The following is an 18,127-nucleotide window of genomic DNA, read 5'->3' as shown; positions in this document are numbered from 1 at the left end:
CATTCTAAAAATCTGTCCCATTTATCGAATTCTCAAACTAATACATGAGTTTTCAGTGTTATGTGTTTTTGCAAGAAAATAAGATGAGCCCTTCCATGCTTGTACTTATAAGCTATGTGCTTTTTAGCTGCACTTTTTAGTCCCAGAATATTCCATGTCATAAATACATATTTCTGTATTTCAAGTGTTAGCTTTCCTTATTTGCTTCCCCACCATTCATTCCAGTGACAGTTCCACTATCCAGTATGAGTCTCACAGCATTATGCATCTCTACATCAAAAAGCGATCATTGCCCCAAAGTTTGTCTAATGCTAGCCCCAGGCCTCTTAACAAAACAAAAGCAACAGTATCCCTCTGTAGCAGTAAAACAATGGTATCCCTCCCAATAAGTAGCTAATATCTAAAGCTCAATGATTCTCTTGTACTACAAGATGCTCATCAGATACAATTCAGCACTCTGTTCTTTACACTTGACATATGTCACACATGTAGGTGGAGAAGTGTGGCTCACTGGTTAGAGGCGGCAGACCCGTAAGCAGAGAACGGCCCGGGACCAGGGTTCGATTCCCGACGCGGCAGGGTCGTGGACCAGGGTCAGCGGACTCGATAATTCTCGCCTCGGTGCCTACTCTAGTCAGAAACCACACTCGGCAACTCTGGGCATCAGCTTGCCTCATTTTCACAACGGCCCCCCCAGACCGCCGGGGATGCTTGGTCGCACCTTAGAGATACCCATCAGGGACCATCTCTCAGGGTGAGCCAGGACGGGTTCCCCAGCGGTCGAAGCGTGGAGATACTCCTCCGGGAGTCGATTCCTAGCGCTATATAAACCCGCAATTAAATAAAATTAAATTAAATCCACCAATTGCAAGGCATTACCTGTCACGTTCCTAGAAGAAGCGAGGCCACACTTCTCATACCACATTATTAGCTGTCCTAGGCATGAAATTCATCAGTTCATCTTCACTGGCCTGATTCAGGCGCAGAAATTTCCGAGCCAGAGTCCAACCCTATGTCGTGTATGTTTGGATGCACTTGTCATTGATAAGACAGGTACTTTTCCTGCTTTTATTTCTTTGTGTAGTAGTCTGCTACTTCCCCAGCAACCAGGCTTTCGCTATTAGTGCCACTTGCTTGCAATTGTCCACTCATCAACATTTCCAGTATGACCATCCCCATATTGCTCTGCCTGCCCCCATGTGTCCCTACTTTTATCCAAAAACCTCCTACTGTCTACTTGCACTTCTGGTTTTGTCGGGAACAAGAGAATGGACTGGTGCCATGCCTCAAAGTTTGCTCTTTATTGCCAGGAAGTTTAAGCATTGAGTTTGAATTATTACGGTGTGGTGTATAGGCCAGGACTTTGCTATTATGGAGTAAAAGGCCAGCTTTTCTCATCTCCTCTAACAACGTTCCTCTGGTGTGGTATTTGCCGATGTGTGCTAATGTACGTCAGGGCATAGCCCCAGGTTATGTAGGTCAAGCACACCTGTACTTTCCACAGTATGGAAGGTAGAGGGCCCTGGAGGTGCGACTTTAGTCAGTTTGCCAGACATTACACCATGTCTATGCCCTCCAGAGTTTACAGCAGAACCGCCATCCAAACGTTATTCCTGCATGAGCTGCTCTCAGCATCTTGCATCTGGTCGAATTATATTTATATATATATATATACCTAAAAATAAAGAAATAAACGGTGACCATTATTATTGATTAAAGCAGTCACAAATGAAGTAAAATTGAAAAGGATTTGTTCAGTTTTGCATTTCTTGCCTGTTTAAACTTCTAAAAATGTGGCATTTTCTTGCTTTAGCCATTTGGTGCCTGTAGCCTGTCTCTGATCACAAGACTGCTTGTAGTTGGCAGTTGGGATTTATGTATTCCTCTTAAGCAGTCACACACAAAGGGAGCTTAGGTGTGTCTCAATTGGCCTAATCTGCTTTCCAGCAGAACTGATGCATTTCTTTTCCTGAGCGTTGCATCTCTTTTTATGTGGAATTTACACTATTTTAACGTTTGAAGTGTTGCACAAATACTTTACACGCTGCCACCAAGCAACCAGGGTGTAAACACAGGTTAATTTAGGGTTTTCCTGGCCTTTACCCTGACTAGGACTGCGGTTGCTGCTTGACCAGGGCTTATACCCCAGTAAGCCAACTATCCAATTTCTAACATTGGTGTTCAGCAGTTAGATAAGGATTTGTGTTTCTGCCGTGCCATAAAGTGATTTGGTGTAAAATACCATCCCATATCCAAGACCAATTTGAATTAAAAATTCTTCCTGATTGGCAGATTGTTCTCCAAAAATTGTGCTTCTCTCTGCTGGACCCGAAACTACCCCTGCTAGGATGAAGTTTTAGCTGGCCAACATGGACGTCTACAGAGTGGCCAAGCTCAAGGAATTCTGCAAGGAGAGGGGGCTTTCTGCTAAGTGCACCAACAGGAAGATGCAATTGCAAAAGGCTTTGAGGGCCTGGGCAGAAGCACACCTCACACTGATTGAAAAAACAGGTGAAGATGATGAGATGGGGGCCTGAGGAGGACCCTTCTGAGAAACCACCTACAGTGTAAGGTAACGAGATAACCCCTGAAGTGGAGACCCCTTTCAAGGCAGGGAGTAGTGGATCTTCCCAAAACTTGCCCCCAGATGAACTGCTGGAGAGGAGGGCAGAGATGGAATTCAAACTGCAGATGGAAGAAAATAAACTGGCCATGGAGGCGGAGGAAAAGAAACCAGCCCTTGGAGGCAAAAAAAGCAAAGGCAGAGAGAGCCATAGAGGAAAAGAATGTCTTGCTGGCTCATGAACTGAGTCTAAAAGAGGTGGACAGCAAAGCCAGACAGGCAGATTCCAATAGTGATGGGGACAGCATCCCCGCAGTGTCTAAGGGAGACAAAAGAGTTTGTACACCAAGGGATCTGGCACCTATATATGTGGTGGAAGATGACCTAGACAAATGATTTTCTGCCTACGAGGTAACCCTGAGGGTACACAATTTCCCAGAAGAGCATTGGGGAGGGTTTTCTGTGTAAGAACATGCCTACTGTGGAACAGGGCACACTTCTAAAAGGTTGGGGACGCCAAAGAAAGCTATTTTGATTGCAAAGTGTGGGCTGACCCCTGAGAAGTACTGCTAAAGGTTCAGGGACAGACAGAAGCTCTCCAACCAGTCCCGGGTATACTTTGTGGGTTACTACAGCAAGGCACTGAATGGTTGGGTATGGGCTGCAAAGTAAATGTTTATGTAATGGGTTGTACAATCTAATTATGAGAGAGCATATGCTCAGGTTTTGTTTTGCAAAGCTGCACTAGCACCTATTTGACAGTAAGCTGACAGACCCCGTGGAAGCTTGCTGAGTAGGTAGACCTCTAGGCTACCACCATGGTTTCCTAGATGGTACTTGGTAGCGACCCCAAGAAGAGGGGTTCAGGTTCCATCCAGCAGAGTGAGTGGAGGTTAGAAATTACCCAGACAAGTAACAGAGTAAGGGTGGACAAAGGGCCCTCTTACCCCATCTTAGAAACATGGGGTGTTTTCAGTAAGCGGTAGCCTAGAGTATCCCATTTCCAACCCAGCTGCTTTGAGTGCTTCCAGTTAGGACACAAGTAGGGGGGTTCTGTTTGTCCAAAGTACCAACACACCACTGGGACTGCTATAGGGTGACCATTATGGCTCTAGGGGTTAGTAGTCCCATGGGGCAGGTCATAGAACATGCCATGATCTCCTGTTCGCCGCCCTCTGCAATTCCAGCTTCTCCCGCATCCTTCCCTCTCTGGTGTTGATTTTCTGGTGGCCCGCTCTCTCAACCTCCCGGTACCCCTTACGGTGATTCTCATGTATCGCCCCCCTCATAATATGCCATCATTCGTGTCCACCCTGCAGGATCTCTTGGCCACTTTGTCTGTAAATAACTCCTCGCTTCTCCTGCTCGGGGACTTCAATTTTTGGCCGGGTGATCCGAGGGAGGACTCCTCCTCTAAAGATTTCTCTGCCACCCTTCGCTGTCTTAATTTCTTACCCCACGTCCTGGTCCCTACCCACACCCACGGTCACATCTTGGACCAGATCTGGTCCTTACGTTGTAATCTCTCGGCCACCTCTATTTCCCCTTGTGTCTGGTCAGATCATTTCTCGATCTCCTTTTCCATCCACCTAGGTCAAACCGAGAAAGCCCTTCTGCCCAAAAACATCTGGGCTCGGAGCTGGAACAAGACTGATCTTAATGCTCTTTCTTCCTCTCTGTCTTCATCGGCTCCTATCCTGACCGACCTCTCTTTGGAAAATCAGGTGGATGCCATTAACATCTGGCTTTCCTCGGCTTGTGACCGGGCTGCTCCACTTAAAAAGATCAGATCAGCCCGCACTCATGACGCCCACAAGTGGTTCTCCAACGACCTCAGATCCCTGAAATTAGAGCTTAGGCGGTCTGAGCGTCGTTGGCGCCGTAACTACTGTCCTACCCTCCGCCTTAATTACAAAGCCCTCCTTAATAACTATAAAATGGCCATCTTAGCGGCCAAATCTAAATATTTTTCAGAGCGCGTAGCCTTCTCGGCCAATAAATCGCGTGAGATATTCTCACTGGTTCGTAGCCTTGCCACCTCTGACCGAGCATGCCTTTCCCCTGCTCCTTCTCAATCTCTTTGTCATTCTTTGAATGACTACTTCATCAATAAAATAATTACCATCAAGGCCAACATTCCGATCGTGCCCCAACCTGACTTGCCGGATCTTTTTTACTCTCTTCCTTCTGCTCTGGATCACTTTGAACCCCTTTCCCCTGACCTCTTTCTTGACCTTCTTGTCAAGGTCAAGTCTGGCTCTCCTGCGGATTGTGCACCTGCACGGATCCTCAGAACTCTATACACTGGCTGTCCCACCCCTCCCCTGACCCTTCTCAATTCTTCCCTGGCTCTGGGATCTGTCCCTTCTTTCTTTAAATCTGCCATTGTTCTTCCTATCCTGAAGAAAGCCGGCCTGGATCCCTCCCTTCCATCGAACTTTAGGCCGATCTCTCTTCTTCCCTATTTAGGGAAGATTCTTGAGAGCTACGTGACATCCTGCCTCTCTACCTACATTGAGGAGAACAACATCCTGGCCTCTCACCAAGCTGGCTTTCGTCCGGGCCACTCTACTGAGGGTGTGGTCCTTGCGGTCCTGGATGAACTGAAAGGGAAGGCCGATAGCAACCTCCCCCAGGCCTTAGTCCTTTTGGACTTGTCCGCTGCGTTTGATACGATCGATCATGCCATTCATCTCGACCGGGTCAGCGCAGCGGGCATCCAGGGCACTGCCCTCTCCTGGATCGCGTCCTTTCTTCAGGGCAGATCACAGGCAGTTCACCTCTCTGATTTTTCTGCACCCCCCCCTCCCGGTCACTTGTGGGGTTCCCCAAGGCTCTTCTCTCTCTCCCCTCCTTTTTAATCTCTATATCCGTCCCCTTGTCTCTTCCCTTCTCGAGCTGGGGGTCTCGGTGTATAACTACGCAGATGACCTCCAGCTCGTTTTCGATCTCTCCTCTTCTACTGACTCCCTTTCTAAGTTCAGCTCCACTCTTGTCTTCATCTCCCAGTGGATGAGCTTCAATCATTTGAAGCTCAATCCCGACAAGACAGAGCTCGTCCTCACCGGTGGCCCCTCTAATCCCTGGTCCTCAGTTCACTGGCCCCTTTCTTTTGGTCCTCCCCCCTCCCCAGTCCCCTCTGTCCGGACTTTGGGCATCAAGATCAGCAATGATCTATCTATGCATGCTCATATCAGTTCCGTTGTCTCCTCCTGTTTCCATTCCCTCCGCCTCATTCGTAAAATTTCCCGTTTTTTTTCTGTTGACGCCCTTAAAATCATTATTTCTGCCCTCATCACATCCCGCCTGGATTATGGAAACGGCTTGTACGTAGGCATTCCTGCCTACGAAGCTCGCCGTCTCCAGGCCATCCAGAACCAGGCGGCCCGTCTCGTCCTCCGCCTTCCCAAGTTTTCCCATATCACTCCTGCCCTCAAAACCCTTCACTGGCTCCCCGTTCATTTCAGGTCCCAGTTTAAACTTGCTTGCTTGGCCTTCCGGGCGCATGCCCGTTCTGCCCCTCTCTTTATCAACTCCTTAATTTCCTCTTATGCCCCCAGTCGCTCTCTCCGTTCTTCCTCCCTCTCTCTTCTCCACGTCCCCCGCTTCCGCAAGTCCCGCACTGGGGGCACCCGTTTCTCGGTGCGGGCCCCCCAGATCTGGAACAATCTCCCTCTTTCCATTCGCTCCATTCCCATCTTCTCACACTTTCGTAAAGCCCTCAAAACTTTCTTCTTTCTCCAGGCTTTCCCTGACTAAACCCCCTGGGGCCCTTGGCAGATACCGATGTGTTCCTTAGCGCCAGGAAGCCGCTTGGCCGCAGTGCGCTCTAGAAATTTCTTTTTCATTTCATTTCATTTCATTTCATTTAGCTGAAATCCCTGAGGGTGTGAGTTGTCTCTTCCACCAGGTGGAAAAGAATGGGGTCCCAGTCACTGCTCTGAGGGACACCAGTGTTAGCCAGACTATGGTAGTGGAAAGGCTAGTGACCCCAGACAGTACACCGGCCAGGTGTTTATGGTGACTCAGGACCACGAGGGTGACTTCTTCCACCCTATGGCCATGGAATCCCATAAATGGTGTGGGGAGGTTAAGTGATGTGCCCAGAATCACAGGATGCTGAGACAACTCTGAGGCTCGAACCTGGTTATCCAGCTCTAAAGTCACCAGCTCTGGCTGTAAGGCCACATCCTCTCCCCCTTAGTTATTTTCCTTATGGATAGAGCTTTCGTTAGATTGGGGACAAAATATAATCCAAGCAGTGGAATGGTCCACATCACTTTTGTTGGCCATTGTGGTACTGTCAGCCTACTGGGATGCATCTGTGAGCAAGTTCAGGTTAGGTGCTGCACAGATGGGGTCCATACATGAGGAGTAGGGTTCTCCTTGGGTCAGTTCAGTGGCTCAGGAGAGTATATCTTAGGGATCAAACTGAGTTCAGAGGGGCAAAGAACTGACAAGTTCCTCTGCAGTAGAGGGCCATTGTCCACGTTTTATCAACTAAGCAGGGAATTCCATCAAGGTATTGATTAGTCTACCCATCCTTAAAGCTGGAAGGGGTTGTGTTGGAAAATGGCCCCTTTTGTGAGATCACCCCCAAACATTTTGCCTTCCTCCTTCTACTTTATGCTGAATGTATGTTTATTGCTTTAACATGAAATACTTGAGGAAAACAAGAGACAAGAGGCGTTTGGAAAAATAGGCATTGGATCTGAGGACTGTCTCAACTTACGATAGATCTGACATGGGTTTGTATAAAATTCATTGAATGTAATAAACAGTTCTGGCGAACCTTTTTTGGTAAAGAATGTGAACTGCTGTTTTGGAGGCATAAACTGATTTATTTGATGGAGAATCCAGGTGGACCTCGACCTTGCGTGGACATAATGCGGCCAGTGGATAATATCAGCCTGTCCAGCATGGGGGGCACATGATCACTGTGTGTACTGGGTGTGTTGTGTCCTGATTGGCTATGTGTTCCTAACTTTATGTGGCATCTGACTTTATGGGGTCTTGGGAGCATACATACCCCTCCAGACAAGAGTTCTTTACTGGGACCAATCTCCCTGGACCACTGCGGTATCACTGTCCATGGGATTGATTTGGGATTTCCCATTCGTGTGTTTTTCTGCTATGTGCCACCCCACCCCACCCTTGACTTATCAATCAGTGGCCTCAAGCCTGGGTCTCAGAGCCTGCCTAACTAGTGTTTCTGATTCATGGCTGACGTGGAGTTCATAATGGGCAAACTCATAAATAAAGAGCACTTTCGTTTTTATAAATGAATGTATTGATATTCATATTTATATCAACGTTCTCAATATTAAAATTTTCATTGCCCTTAGGACTTCTAACCAGTGCTAAAGTGCATGTGCTCTGTCTGCAAAACATGATAATATTGGTTCATCCCCAATTGGCATATTTAATTTACTTGTAAGTCCTTAGTAAAGTGCACTATATGTGCCAAGGGCCTGTGGTTTAAATGTTAACAATGTGCCTGCCGCGCTCATTGTGCCACTCACTTAAGTAGCCCTCTTACCAGCAATCAGACCTTTCATTGCAGAGCCTGTGTGTGTGCAGTTGAACTGCCTTTTCGACCTGGTAAAATAAACCTCGTGCCAGGCCCAAACTTTCCCTTTTAATACATATAAGTCACCCCAAGGGTATGCCCTGGTCAGCTCAAAAGGCAGGGTGCAATGTTTTTAAAAAGCACAACGTTATTTTAAGTTTTACATATGCTGGTATTAAAAAAATCAAAACGTTTTTCTCTATGGCAAGGCCTATATCTCCCATACGATAATGTTAGGATTACCTTATTACATTTTTTAAGTGTAATTTTCAAATTGTAAGCTATAATGGGTTCTCGTTTAGTGTCTCTGGAATCACAACTTAAAATCCAAACTTATGGCGAAGTCGGATTTTAAATTGCCATTCTGAAAAGGTCTGCTTTAGCCATTCATTGCCTGTAGCCTGTTTCTAGTCATATGACTAGGTGTAGTTGGCAGTTGGTCTTGTGTGTTCCTCGTAGACACCACACACAACGGGAGCTTAGGTGTATGTCAATGGGCAATCTCTGGCAGGATCGAGGGAGGAACTGTGAACAGCCTCACTTACACTTGAATAGGCTCTGTCTTGTCTAAACACAAAGGGCTGCATACCCCTCTGTGGTGAGTCTGGAGGAAGGGCAGGAAGTAAGGGTCTCTGAGCACTTCAAAGGCATGTCTTTGAAGTCACTGCCATTTCAAAGGCACCACTGGGTATACTTACTTGTCCTCAGACACCACCACTTCAGTACACGACTGAACTCCTGCTTTGCTGTACTGGCCTGCTAGCATGCTACCCCCCTGCCTGGGTGAGAAGGACATGACATGACTCACTTGAGAGTGATACTGCGACACGGAGTTTCTGCGTCGACGAGGCTGCCATAGACGAAGGATGCAGGGAGCATGCCCTGCAAAAAGAACATTGCAGCAGTGGTTCCAAGGCGATGCTTCAGTCTCATGATGTGAGATGCTGCGGTGATGCAAGTCTATATCGACGAGCCCCATGCACACAATAGTGGTGATGCATTGGTTCTGCTTGGGGATGCATTGCTAAGCAGAGAATATGAATCCGTTACACTGGTAAACACCTTAGGCCCACTTACAAGGGTCCAGGACTATATTGGCACCACTTGGCAGGGTAGACTCACAGATGGCAGAGTCCAAGTGCACTTGAGAGTGACTCCAAGGGCTAGTTGCCTGGCCGCCTGATCTGAAGCCTCAGGGACATAACAGGCCTCCAACACCTGCACTTGGACTCTGCCATCTGTGAGTCTACCCTGCCAAGTGGTGCCAATATAGTCCTGGACCCTTTTAAGTGGGCCTAAGGTGTTTACCAGCGTAACTGACTCATATTCTCTGCTGAGCAATGCATCCCCAAGCAGAACCAATGCATCACCACTATTGTGTGCATTGGGCTCGTCGATATAGACTTGCATCACCGCAGCCTCTCACATCTTGAGACTGAAGCATCGCCTTTGGAACCGCTGCTGCAATGCGCTTTTTGCAGGGCATGCTCCCTGCATCCTTCGTCCATTGCAGCCTCGTCGACGCAGAAATTCCGTGTCGCAGAATCACTGCTCATCGGAACCAAGTGGAAGAGGTGTGGCGCAGCCGCCAGGGCAACTGACGTCAAAACCCGGGGGCTCACGGTTCAATCCCCGGTGCCAGTGGCAGATCAGCCCAGCACCATGTGACTCTGATCAATAGTTCGCTTAATCTTCCCAAGGCCCCCCAGCACCTTGACACCTTTGGGTAATTTTTCGCACTTTACAAATACTGGACATTTATATTTGTTATAACTCATCACCTCAATTGTGCCCTGTGTCCTCAACATCAGACTTCACATCACAAGACCCGTTGACAGGATCCTTGATGTCAACTCACACCACTGTCTTGCTGCATCTCTGAACTGATGCATCGCCTCTGCTGCTTGATGAATCTTCAAAGCAAATCAACACAAAGCTCCGCAACCAGGATTAAAGGTACTTTGTACAGTGGGCTTAACTGGGTCCTTGTAGCTGGCCCGCACTCCATTGTGGTCGTCGGACATTGTGACTTTTTCCTGGTCCAGCATTACCAGGTATCCTTCAATAGCTTTTTTTTTCTTTTTGAGCTGTTTTTCACTATGAACTTTAAAATTCAATATCTCCAGTTCTACTAATTAGATTTTGGTCTTTTTGTCACTTGTTTTATTGAATAAAATCTACACTGTTTATATAAACCTGGTATGGATCTTTGTGAATGGTGTTTTCACAATTTTACTGGTTGAAGTATTGCACAAATACTTTACACAGTGCCTCTAAGTTTAGCCTGATTGCTCTGTACCAAGCTACTAGAGGGTGAGCACGGATTAATTTAGGTGTTGCCTCCTCTTACTCTGACTAGATTTGTGGTGCTGCTTGTCCAGAGCTCAAACCCCAATCAACTAACAACCAAGGGGCATATTTACAATAACTGGCGCATCCCTGCAAATCAGCAGGGATGCGCCGGTTATTGTGCGCCACAGCTCCGCCATTATGGATGCGCCACATTTACAATGCGGAGCACCATGGGGCAAAAACAATGCTCTGGGGGCCCTATCTAGTTAATGCTGCGTCAATCCTTACGCCTGCTTCAGGCAGGCGCAGGGTTTTGACGCAGCATGGGCCTAAAAGTGACTGAGTGAAATCTTGTAGATTTCACTCAGCCACTTTTAGGAGGCGTTCCTGCGCCGGAACGCCCCCCCTTGCACAGGAACGCCAATGTGGAGCAAGGCATAACAACGTGACGCATCTACCAGATGCGTCACTTTGTAAGTATCCCTGCACCATGGAGCAGGATTTGCGCCGCCGCTGCGTCACAAAAGTGACACAACAGCGGCGTAAATGAGGCGCAAGGGGCTTGTAAATCTGCCCCCAAATGTCTAGAAGTATTCATTCACAAAGTAAAAACCATCCCAAAGAAACAGATTCTACTTTCTCAATGTGGGCTATCAGCATTAAAGGCTGAAGTCAGCTGTCCTGGGGACAGCTGCATATTTCCTGATTACACTTACAGAATGCCTCTTTTATTTTTGAGTGTATCCCTGTTCTTTTCAGGTATATGGGCTGGAATTTTAAAAAGAGGCATAATAAAAATGCAGAGATGGAGGTCTGTTGTCCCTTGCACCCATCCATCTCTCCATTTGTAGCCTTTTCAGTGGATCTTACAATGAATCCTCCATTTTTAATATTATTAGGGCAGGGTACTGAGAATCCTGCTCTGTGGTCATATTGAAATGTAACAGATGTGTACATCAGTTGCAGTATATAATGAAGATTGCGTTACAAAGTAGGCTGTGTAAAAACATCACCTGCATTGCTGCCCGACCTTTAGTACATAGGCCCTATATAATATATGCAGACCATATATTTATACAGGATATTGAAGGGTTCATAAGACAACCTCAAATGAGTAGAAAAGCATTGTCCACGTTCAGAACAATACAAACTGTATCATCACTTTTTTCTGCAGATGAGAGTATAGTCTTATTCTCAGATTATTTTGCACTACTCTAAATGTACATTGTTATATATATATAAAGCTTTAGTTAAACTAAAGTATAGATACTGATTGGTCTGTATAACTTTGTAATCTTAACGCACATAGTATGCAACAAATGATATTTCTCTTTTGTATTACAGGCGTATTCCTGGCTTCAGGATGAATTGGGACCTGAATCTGACCCGGTCGTGCTTGTGAGATTTATTGGATCAACAGACCTGTGTACAGACCTGAAGAATTTACTTCAAAGCATCTGTGAACAATTGTCGATTAGCTATCGTTGCCTAGTACAGTGCTTCCCTAAAAAGATCCTGGAACTTCGAGAACTTTTCATAAACTTGTTAAATGAGTCTTCGTTTCACAGACCACTTGTCCTGATATTTGACAGCCTTGAGCAGCTTCCAGAGGCTGATGATGCTAGAAAACTTTGGTGGCTTCCAAGTCATCTGCCTCGAACGGTACGGATCATCTTGTCTACACTGCCAAACAAACATGGGATCCTGCAAAAACTAAGGTGCCTTATACACGAAGATGATAACTATATAGAGCTGATTCCAAGAGACCGGAAGATGTGCAGTCAAATACTCAAACATCAGCTGCTACGTGTTAAAAGGAAGGTCACTTCCGGACAGCAAATTTACGTAAATGAAGCATTCTCCAAGTGCACTCTGCCTATGTTTGTGAATCTAACCTTCAGGGAAGTTAGGACCTGGAGATCTCATAAGGATGTTGATGATTCTTCACTTTGTATCACTGTCCATGAAAACATTGAACAATTATTTATATCACTTGAAAACAAGTGTGGGCCACGGCTGGTATCAAGGGCCCTTGGTTATATTACTATGGCAAAAACAGGTCTTAGTGAAATCGAACTGGAGGACATTTTAGCCCTTGACAATAGTGTTATGAATGAATTGCTGTCAAGTGTCAAACCACGTAATCCATTGAGAATACCATATCTAATCATTGCAACGCTCAAAGAGGATTTAACAGGATATCTCATAGAACGGCAAATACGAAACGTGACTCTTCTTGTCTGGGCAAATAGGCATCTTCATCTTATTGCCCAGAAACTGTATCTGAGCAATGACCTAGATTTACAAGAGATGCATAGTATTATGGCTGAATATTTCCTAGGTGTTTGGTCAGGTGGAAGAAACAAATCATTTTACAACGAGCCCCAGTATTTTAATGACTTCATCGACAATGAAAGCAGAAGTACCAATGATCCAGACACACCATATAATGATCAAACATCTTTTGACAGACAGTCCCCTGATCAACCTTGGGTTTTCCAGTGCAATCCTTTAGAGCCAGATATCTTTTTTGTCAATCACAGAAAAATGACTGAACTTTTACATCACCTGACAAGAAGTGGAAAAACAGATGATCTTTTGTACGGCATTACCATGAACTTTAGCTGGCTTTATACCATGATCAAAATAGGTCAGTTTGAAAAAGCACTTTCTGACATTGACATGGCATACCACTACTCACAAGAGAAAGAGTTAAAATTTCTGGCAACCACCCTTCGCAGTATAAAGTTCAAGATACTGAAATCTCCAGGTTCACTCTCTGCAGAACTGCAGCAAAGACTCCTTCCAGTTGTCAGTTCACTACCAAAATTTAGACAACTGCTTTTGGAATGTGATAAGGACGGCCCCAAGTACTGTTCGATCGTTCCTTTGCACTCTTCTATGGATGTAACATACAGCCCTGAACGTCTCTCTCTGTCATCCAGCCATTTGCATATTACCGAGGTTCTTCCAACATATAACCCAAGTACTATCATCTCAGCACTGGAGAATGGGTCCATCAGCACCTGGGATGTTGAGTCCCGCCAGCTGCTAAGGCAAATTACAACAGCTCAGTCTGTGATTTTAGGTATGAAACTCACCATGGATGAAAAGTATCTTGTTGTTTCCACAACAAATAACACACTTTTGATATACGACAACTTGAATTCATGTCTTTTATCGGAAGTAGAAATAAAGGGGTCTAAACATGGTGCAGTAGGCGCAACCTGCACTGTAATAAATGGATTCACTCTTTCAAGCACCCATGCACTGGCTTGGCTTGAGGCAAGCAAAGATGTGACTGTCATAGACCTCCTTTATGGCTGGCCTCTGTACCACTTCCACTGTTGGTATGAGGTTACATGTGTTCAATGTTCTCCTGATGGACTGTATGCCTTTTGTGGACAATACCTCAACACCACCACAATATTTAATTTAGGGAGTGGAGAAAAGCTCTCAACAGTGACATCAGAGTTTTCAGGTGGATTTGTGAAATACCTTCTTGTACTCGATATTGCCCAAGAAGTTGTCATGGTGGACAATGAGGGCAGCCTTTCAGTTTGGAATACTGATGAAATAACAAACCCTCAACTAACAGAGGACTTTGACTGCAGGAGGGAAGAGAGCGAAGTTGTCAGCATCGAGCTTTCCGAAGACCAAAGTGCAATTTTAATTTGCAAGGCACTGAGTTTAGAACTTCTGGACACTAGCATGTGGAAGGTAGCTGAAAAGTTTCGAGCAAGACGCAATGAGCGCTTCATATCTGCAGTGCTGTCCAAGAACTGTGACTGTATAATTGCTTCCATGGAAAATACCTCATCTGTTTTTGTCTGGAGGAGAGACACAGGGCAATGTATGGCAAGTTTACAGGAAATCTCAGGAAACATAATCAAATTGGTAAAATCAAATCATCACAACATGCTGCTATCCTTAACCACCAGTGGTGTCCTTTCTATTTGGGATGTGGATATCATAACCGCTATGTCCAACATCGATAAAACTGGGAAAGCTATCCAAAGAGTGGTTCTGCCAGGGAGAGGAGACTTCATTTATATACTCGATGGGTCTGATGCTGTGTATAAGTGGAACTTTAGTACAGGATACATTGACAGTATCTTCAAGCATGAAGGTGTTGTTGATAATTGTGTGTTAACAGCATCTGGTGAATTAATGGTGACATCAGATGACAAGTGTAGCCAGTATGTGTGGCACACTGCAACCGGAGAAAATCTCTTCCGCATAAACGGGCAAAGAATATCCCAGCTGCTGATTACCCATAATGATCAGTTTGTGGTTTCACTTTGTGAGCAAAATGCATCAAGGGTATGGAGACTGGCCACAGGGCACAAAGTTTGCAATATTTTAACAGCCTTACAGAATGCCTCAATAACATCAGCGAATACATTTTTAGTGGGGATGACAAAGAATAAATTACTAGCTGTAAGTCTCTGGACAGGAAGCATTACCAAGAAATTTTGTTGTGATGATGGCACAACTATTGTCAACTTCAAACTGATCCCTGACTGTCCTGAATTAGTGCTTTTCATAACATCTACTGAGACTGTGAATATATGGAGCCTCGCAGAAGAAGCAGTCTGTAGAAGAGTTCAGCTTCCAAGTAACTTCTTGAAAAATTTGGAGGACTTCCTAATATCTCCCAATGGAAAACTAGGAATTCTAGCTCGTGGGGATGAAAATATCAATGTCTTGGATCTGCACAGTGGCAAACTTCGTGTGGTTCATGCGTCGGGAATCATCTGGCAACAGAAACTCTCTCCAGATGGGCGTTACCTGGTGTATATTTGTTATTGCTCTGGGGAAGATGAGGAGGATGATGGTGTCGTCTCTAGTTTAATCGTTATGAGGCTTGCTGATGGTAAGAGTATAGGTGCTTGTTCCCTTTACAAAACCCCCACATATCTTGCCCTCTCACAAAGACATTTAAACATCATCATTGGCTTTGATGATGGGAGCATTAGCATCTACACAGTAGTAGATAGGGTCGATGCTGCACTGAAAATTAAAATCGCTACTTCAAACAGCCGCCAAATTTTCAGCAACAAAACACAACTTGCAAGACCAAAGTGTACTCATTACAGTTATAAGACAACAGCAGACTGCCTCTGGAGAGAGTCCACTGAAGTCTTTGCTAGGGATAGCCCAATTACTGTATCTGATTCTGGAGAGGCAGCAGACACAACACCATCCAAAAAGTACAACTATTGCTATGATAAAATGTGTTCTGCGATAGACTGCAGAGGGCATGCTGTTACAGCTGACAACTGATGGCATCCTCCCATAATGTATCTTGAGTAGATATGTTGAATTGCCACATATGTGCCCTGTTGAAACTTGCTGTGTCTAAGGACTACAACGAGTGATGCACTGGTATCTCAAGCTGTTCCTATAGTAATGACAAAAAAGTTTGCACACACAAGTAGACATGCATGCCCGCAAGCACACACATGCACGAACATGCATGCACACAGACAAACAAAAACACACACACACACACAGTTACGTTTCTTCAAAGACTGGACAGCAGAATTTCCTTCCACATTTTGAGCACTGCTTGGGCCAGAGATTAATAATGGATGGACAATGCCCTAATACGTTCTAGCAATAGTTTTTTTTACATCTGCAGTGTGACACATTGTATCTATTTGTTTATTTTTATTTTTGTTACCAAAGGTGCAACTTCTATACATGAAAATAGAAAGGTGAACCATGCTGAAGTTATTCAGTTCAGCTGTTTGCTTTCAGGAAGTGGAGCCACCAAGTAGTGTGCAATGGGGGTGAACATTATGTAGCTGTGTGTAATAGAGATGCAGAGATATATTGGGGGAAGATGCACAATGGCAAATATGCGGCAGTCTTTCCACCTAATGCAGCATTAAAGAAGAATAAGTGAAAAGAGGCAGTGTAATACAGACGAAGAGTGATCCGGAGAGGAGCACAGCAAGTGCAAGTCTTCTACAGAATACTATTGTTTGTTGCCGAATTTCATGGAAAGGTTTCTAGTTTCTGACTGATAGCAGATACTCAAACACTTACCAGACCATACTTGCTGAGCTCCTCAGTAATGCTGCATACTTCTGTGCATTGCACAGTGCAAATGAGAATTGGATGTACCAAATGTGTTTTCTAAGAGAAAGAACGTTTGCAGATGAACAGTTAAACACTTGTCCACTTAGATGTTTGTGTTCAATTGCTGACCTCTTGTGTCATTCTGCAACATGATATGTTAAAAGTCCCTGAAAATGTGAGGCTTTCTTGAAAGAGAGCCTCTTGACACATCATGTTTGAAGACATTTGCCTTAGTATTACTCCTGTACTTTCCTGTGTTGTACACAGACCAGAATATCAAACACTCTGGGACTAGCAGAATTCCTGTATTTTTCCTCAACTTTTCAGTGAAAACTTACAGATATCCAAAGGTTCTATTGAATTCCAATTTGATTCTTCTAAAACTTATTATATGTGTTTTATTTATACTTCCTGTGTGAGGAATGTTACCAACTTTCTGACTAGCATTATCACTCGTAATGCAATGTTAGTGAACGTAACGCAAAAAATACTTTTGAATTTTAACAAAAATTTGTCCACAACCTTTTCAACATAGGCATGTCCTTTAAAAGATTTCCTATATTTTTCATGTGATACATGTTTTTATGGAAGTTTAGAATTATGTGCCACAAATTGGTAGAACCTTAACAATTGAATGCCAAGCTAGGATACAGTAGTGTGTGAATGTCTTGTTGAAACAACAATATAGTATATCAAGTGAACTGAATGATTTTCTTATCTTGTCTGCAACTAATAGATCCTATTGAATGTTTTTATGTAAACTTTGTATTGTTGGGAAGGAATACCCACACAGAGATTTATATTTTCATAAATGTTGAATTTAGTTACATTTTGTTATAAAGATGGTAAATTTAGAAAACTATTGCAGTCTTCAAACAATATACAGTCTTGTGTATGCATTGTTTGTACGGATAAATAAACCTTACAACCATCATACCCCTGTTATGGAAATATTTGATAAGGAAAACTGATTTGAAAGCTGCATACTTGAAATTTAATGCTGAAAAAAACACTTTGTTCATTGTTTCTTTAATGAAACACACCCACAGACAAAGTATTTTTTTTTCAAAGCAACTTCTTGTTAAAATAACTTATTGCAAATCACATAAAGATCTCACATAGTACAAACATGTAACATGATGTTCTTGGAGTTAAACATAATCAAGATATAAAAAACAAAATTACAGTGTATACAAACATACACAATGGCAGATGAATAATAACCAATTGCCCACTAAATTACAGGATCAATAATACAGTGACTGTGCCGGCTTGAATTGCCAAAGGGAACGTCAACGGAGTTTTGACCTTATCACTCAAATGTCATCATCTTCAGGAAACAAGACAAATATTTGAAAGTAACCATCAAAGAATTTGCAATTCAAATAATAACATACATAAATGTCGGGATTACCAGTAACTATTACAAAAGAACGACCCAACCAAGGGCTGAAAAAGAATAAGGAATACATCCATAATATCCACCGAATCCATGTGCCAAAGCAAAAAGCTTTGGAATTAAAAGGTAAAAAAAAATCACCATAAATGCCTCCAAGTGTAAGAAAAAATAACAGCACCACCACTTTCTGTCACCTTTTTATTAATGAAAGAAAACA

The 18,127-nt window shown here is 44.2% G+C and overlaps 1 protein-coding gene across 1 annotated transcript in view; it reads left to right on the top strand.

Annotated features, from left to right (window-relative positions):
- NWD2 (NACHT and WD repeat domain containing 2) overlaps positions 1–17,431 on the top strand; it is a 651,118-nt gene extending 633,687 nt beyond the window's left edge. Inside the window, exon 7 of the mRNA XM_078678358.1 lies at positions 11,769–17,431. Within this exon, the coding sequence (XP_078534484.1) occupies positions 11,769–15,710 (3,942 nt within the window). The 3' untranslated portion in view covers positions 15,711–17,431. The remainder of the gene's footprint in view (positions 1–11,768) is intronic.
- Positions 17,432–18,127: the final 696 nt, after the last annotated feature.

The sequence above is a fragment of the Lissotriton helveticus genome, chromosome 2_2 (genome assembly GCF_964261635.1).
Source record: "Lissotriton helveticus chromosome 2_2, aLisHel1.1, whole genome shotgun sequence".
Lineage (NCBI taxonomy): Eukaryota > Metazoa > Chordata > Amphibia > Caudata > Salamandridae > Lissotriton > Lissotriton helveticus.
The sequence above is the reverse complement of the archived record's forward strand: the minus strand, read 5'-3'. Positions and strand labels throughout refer to the sequence as shown.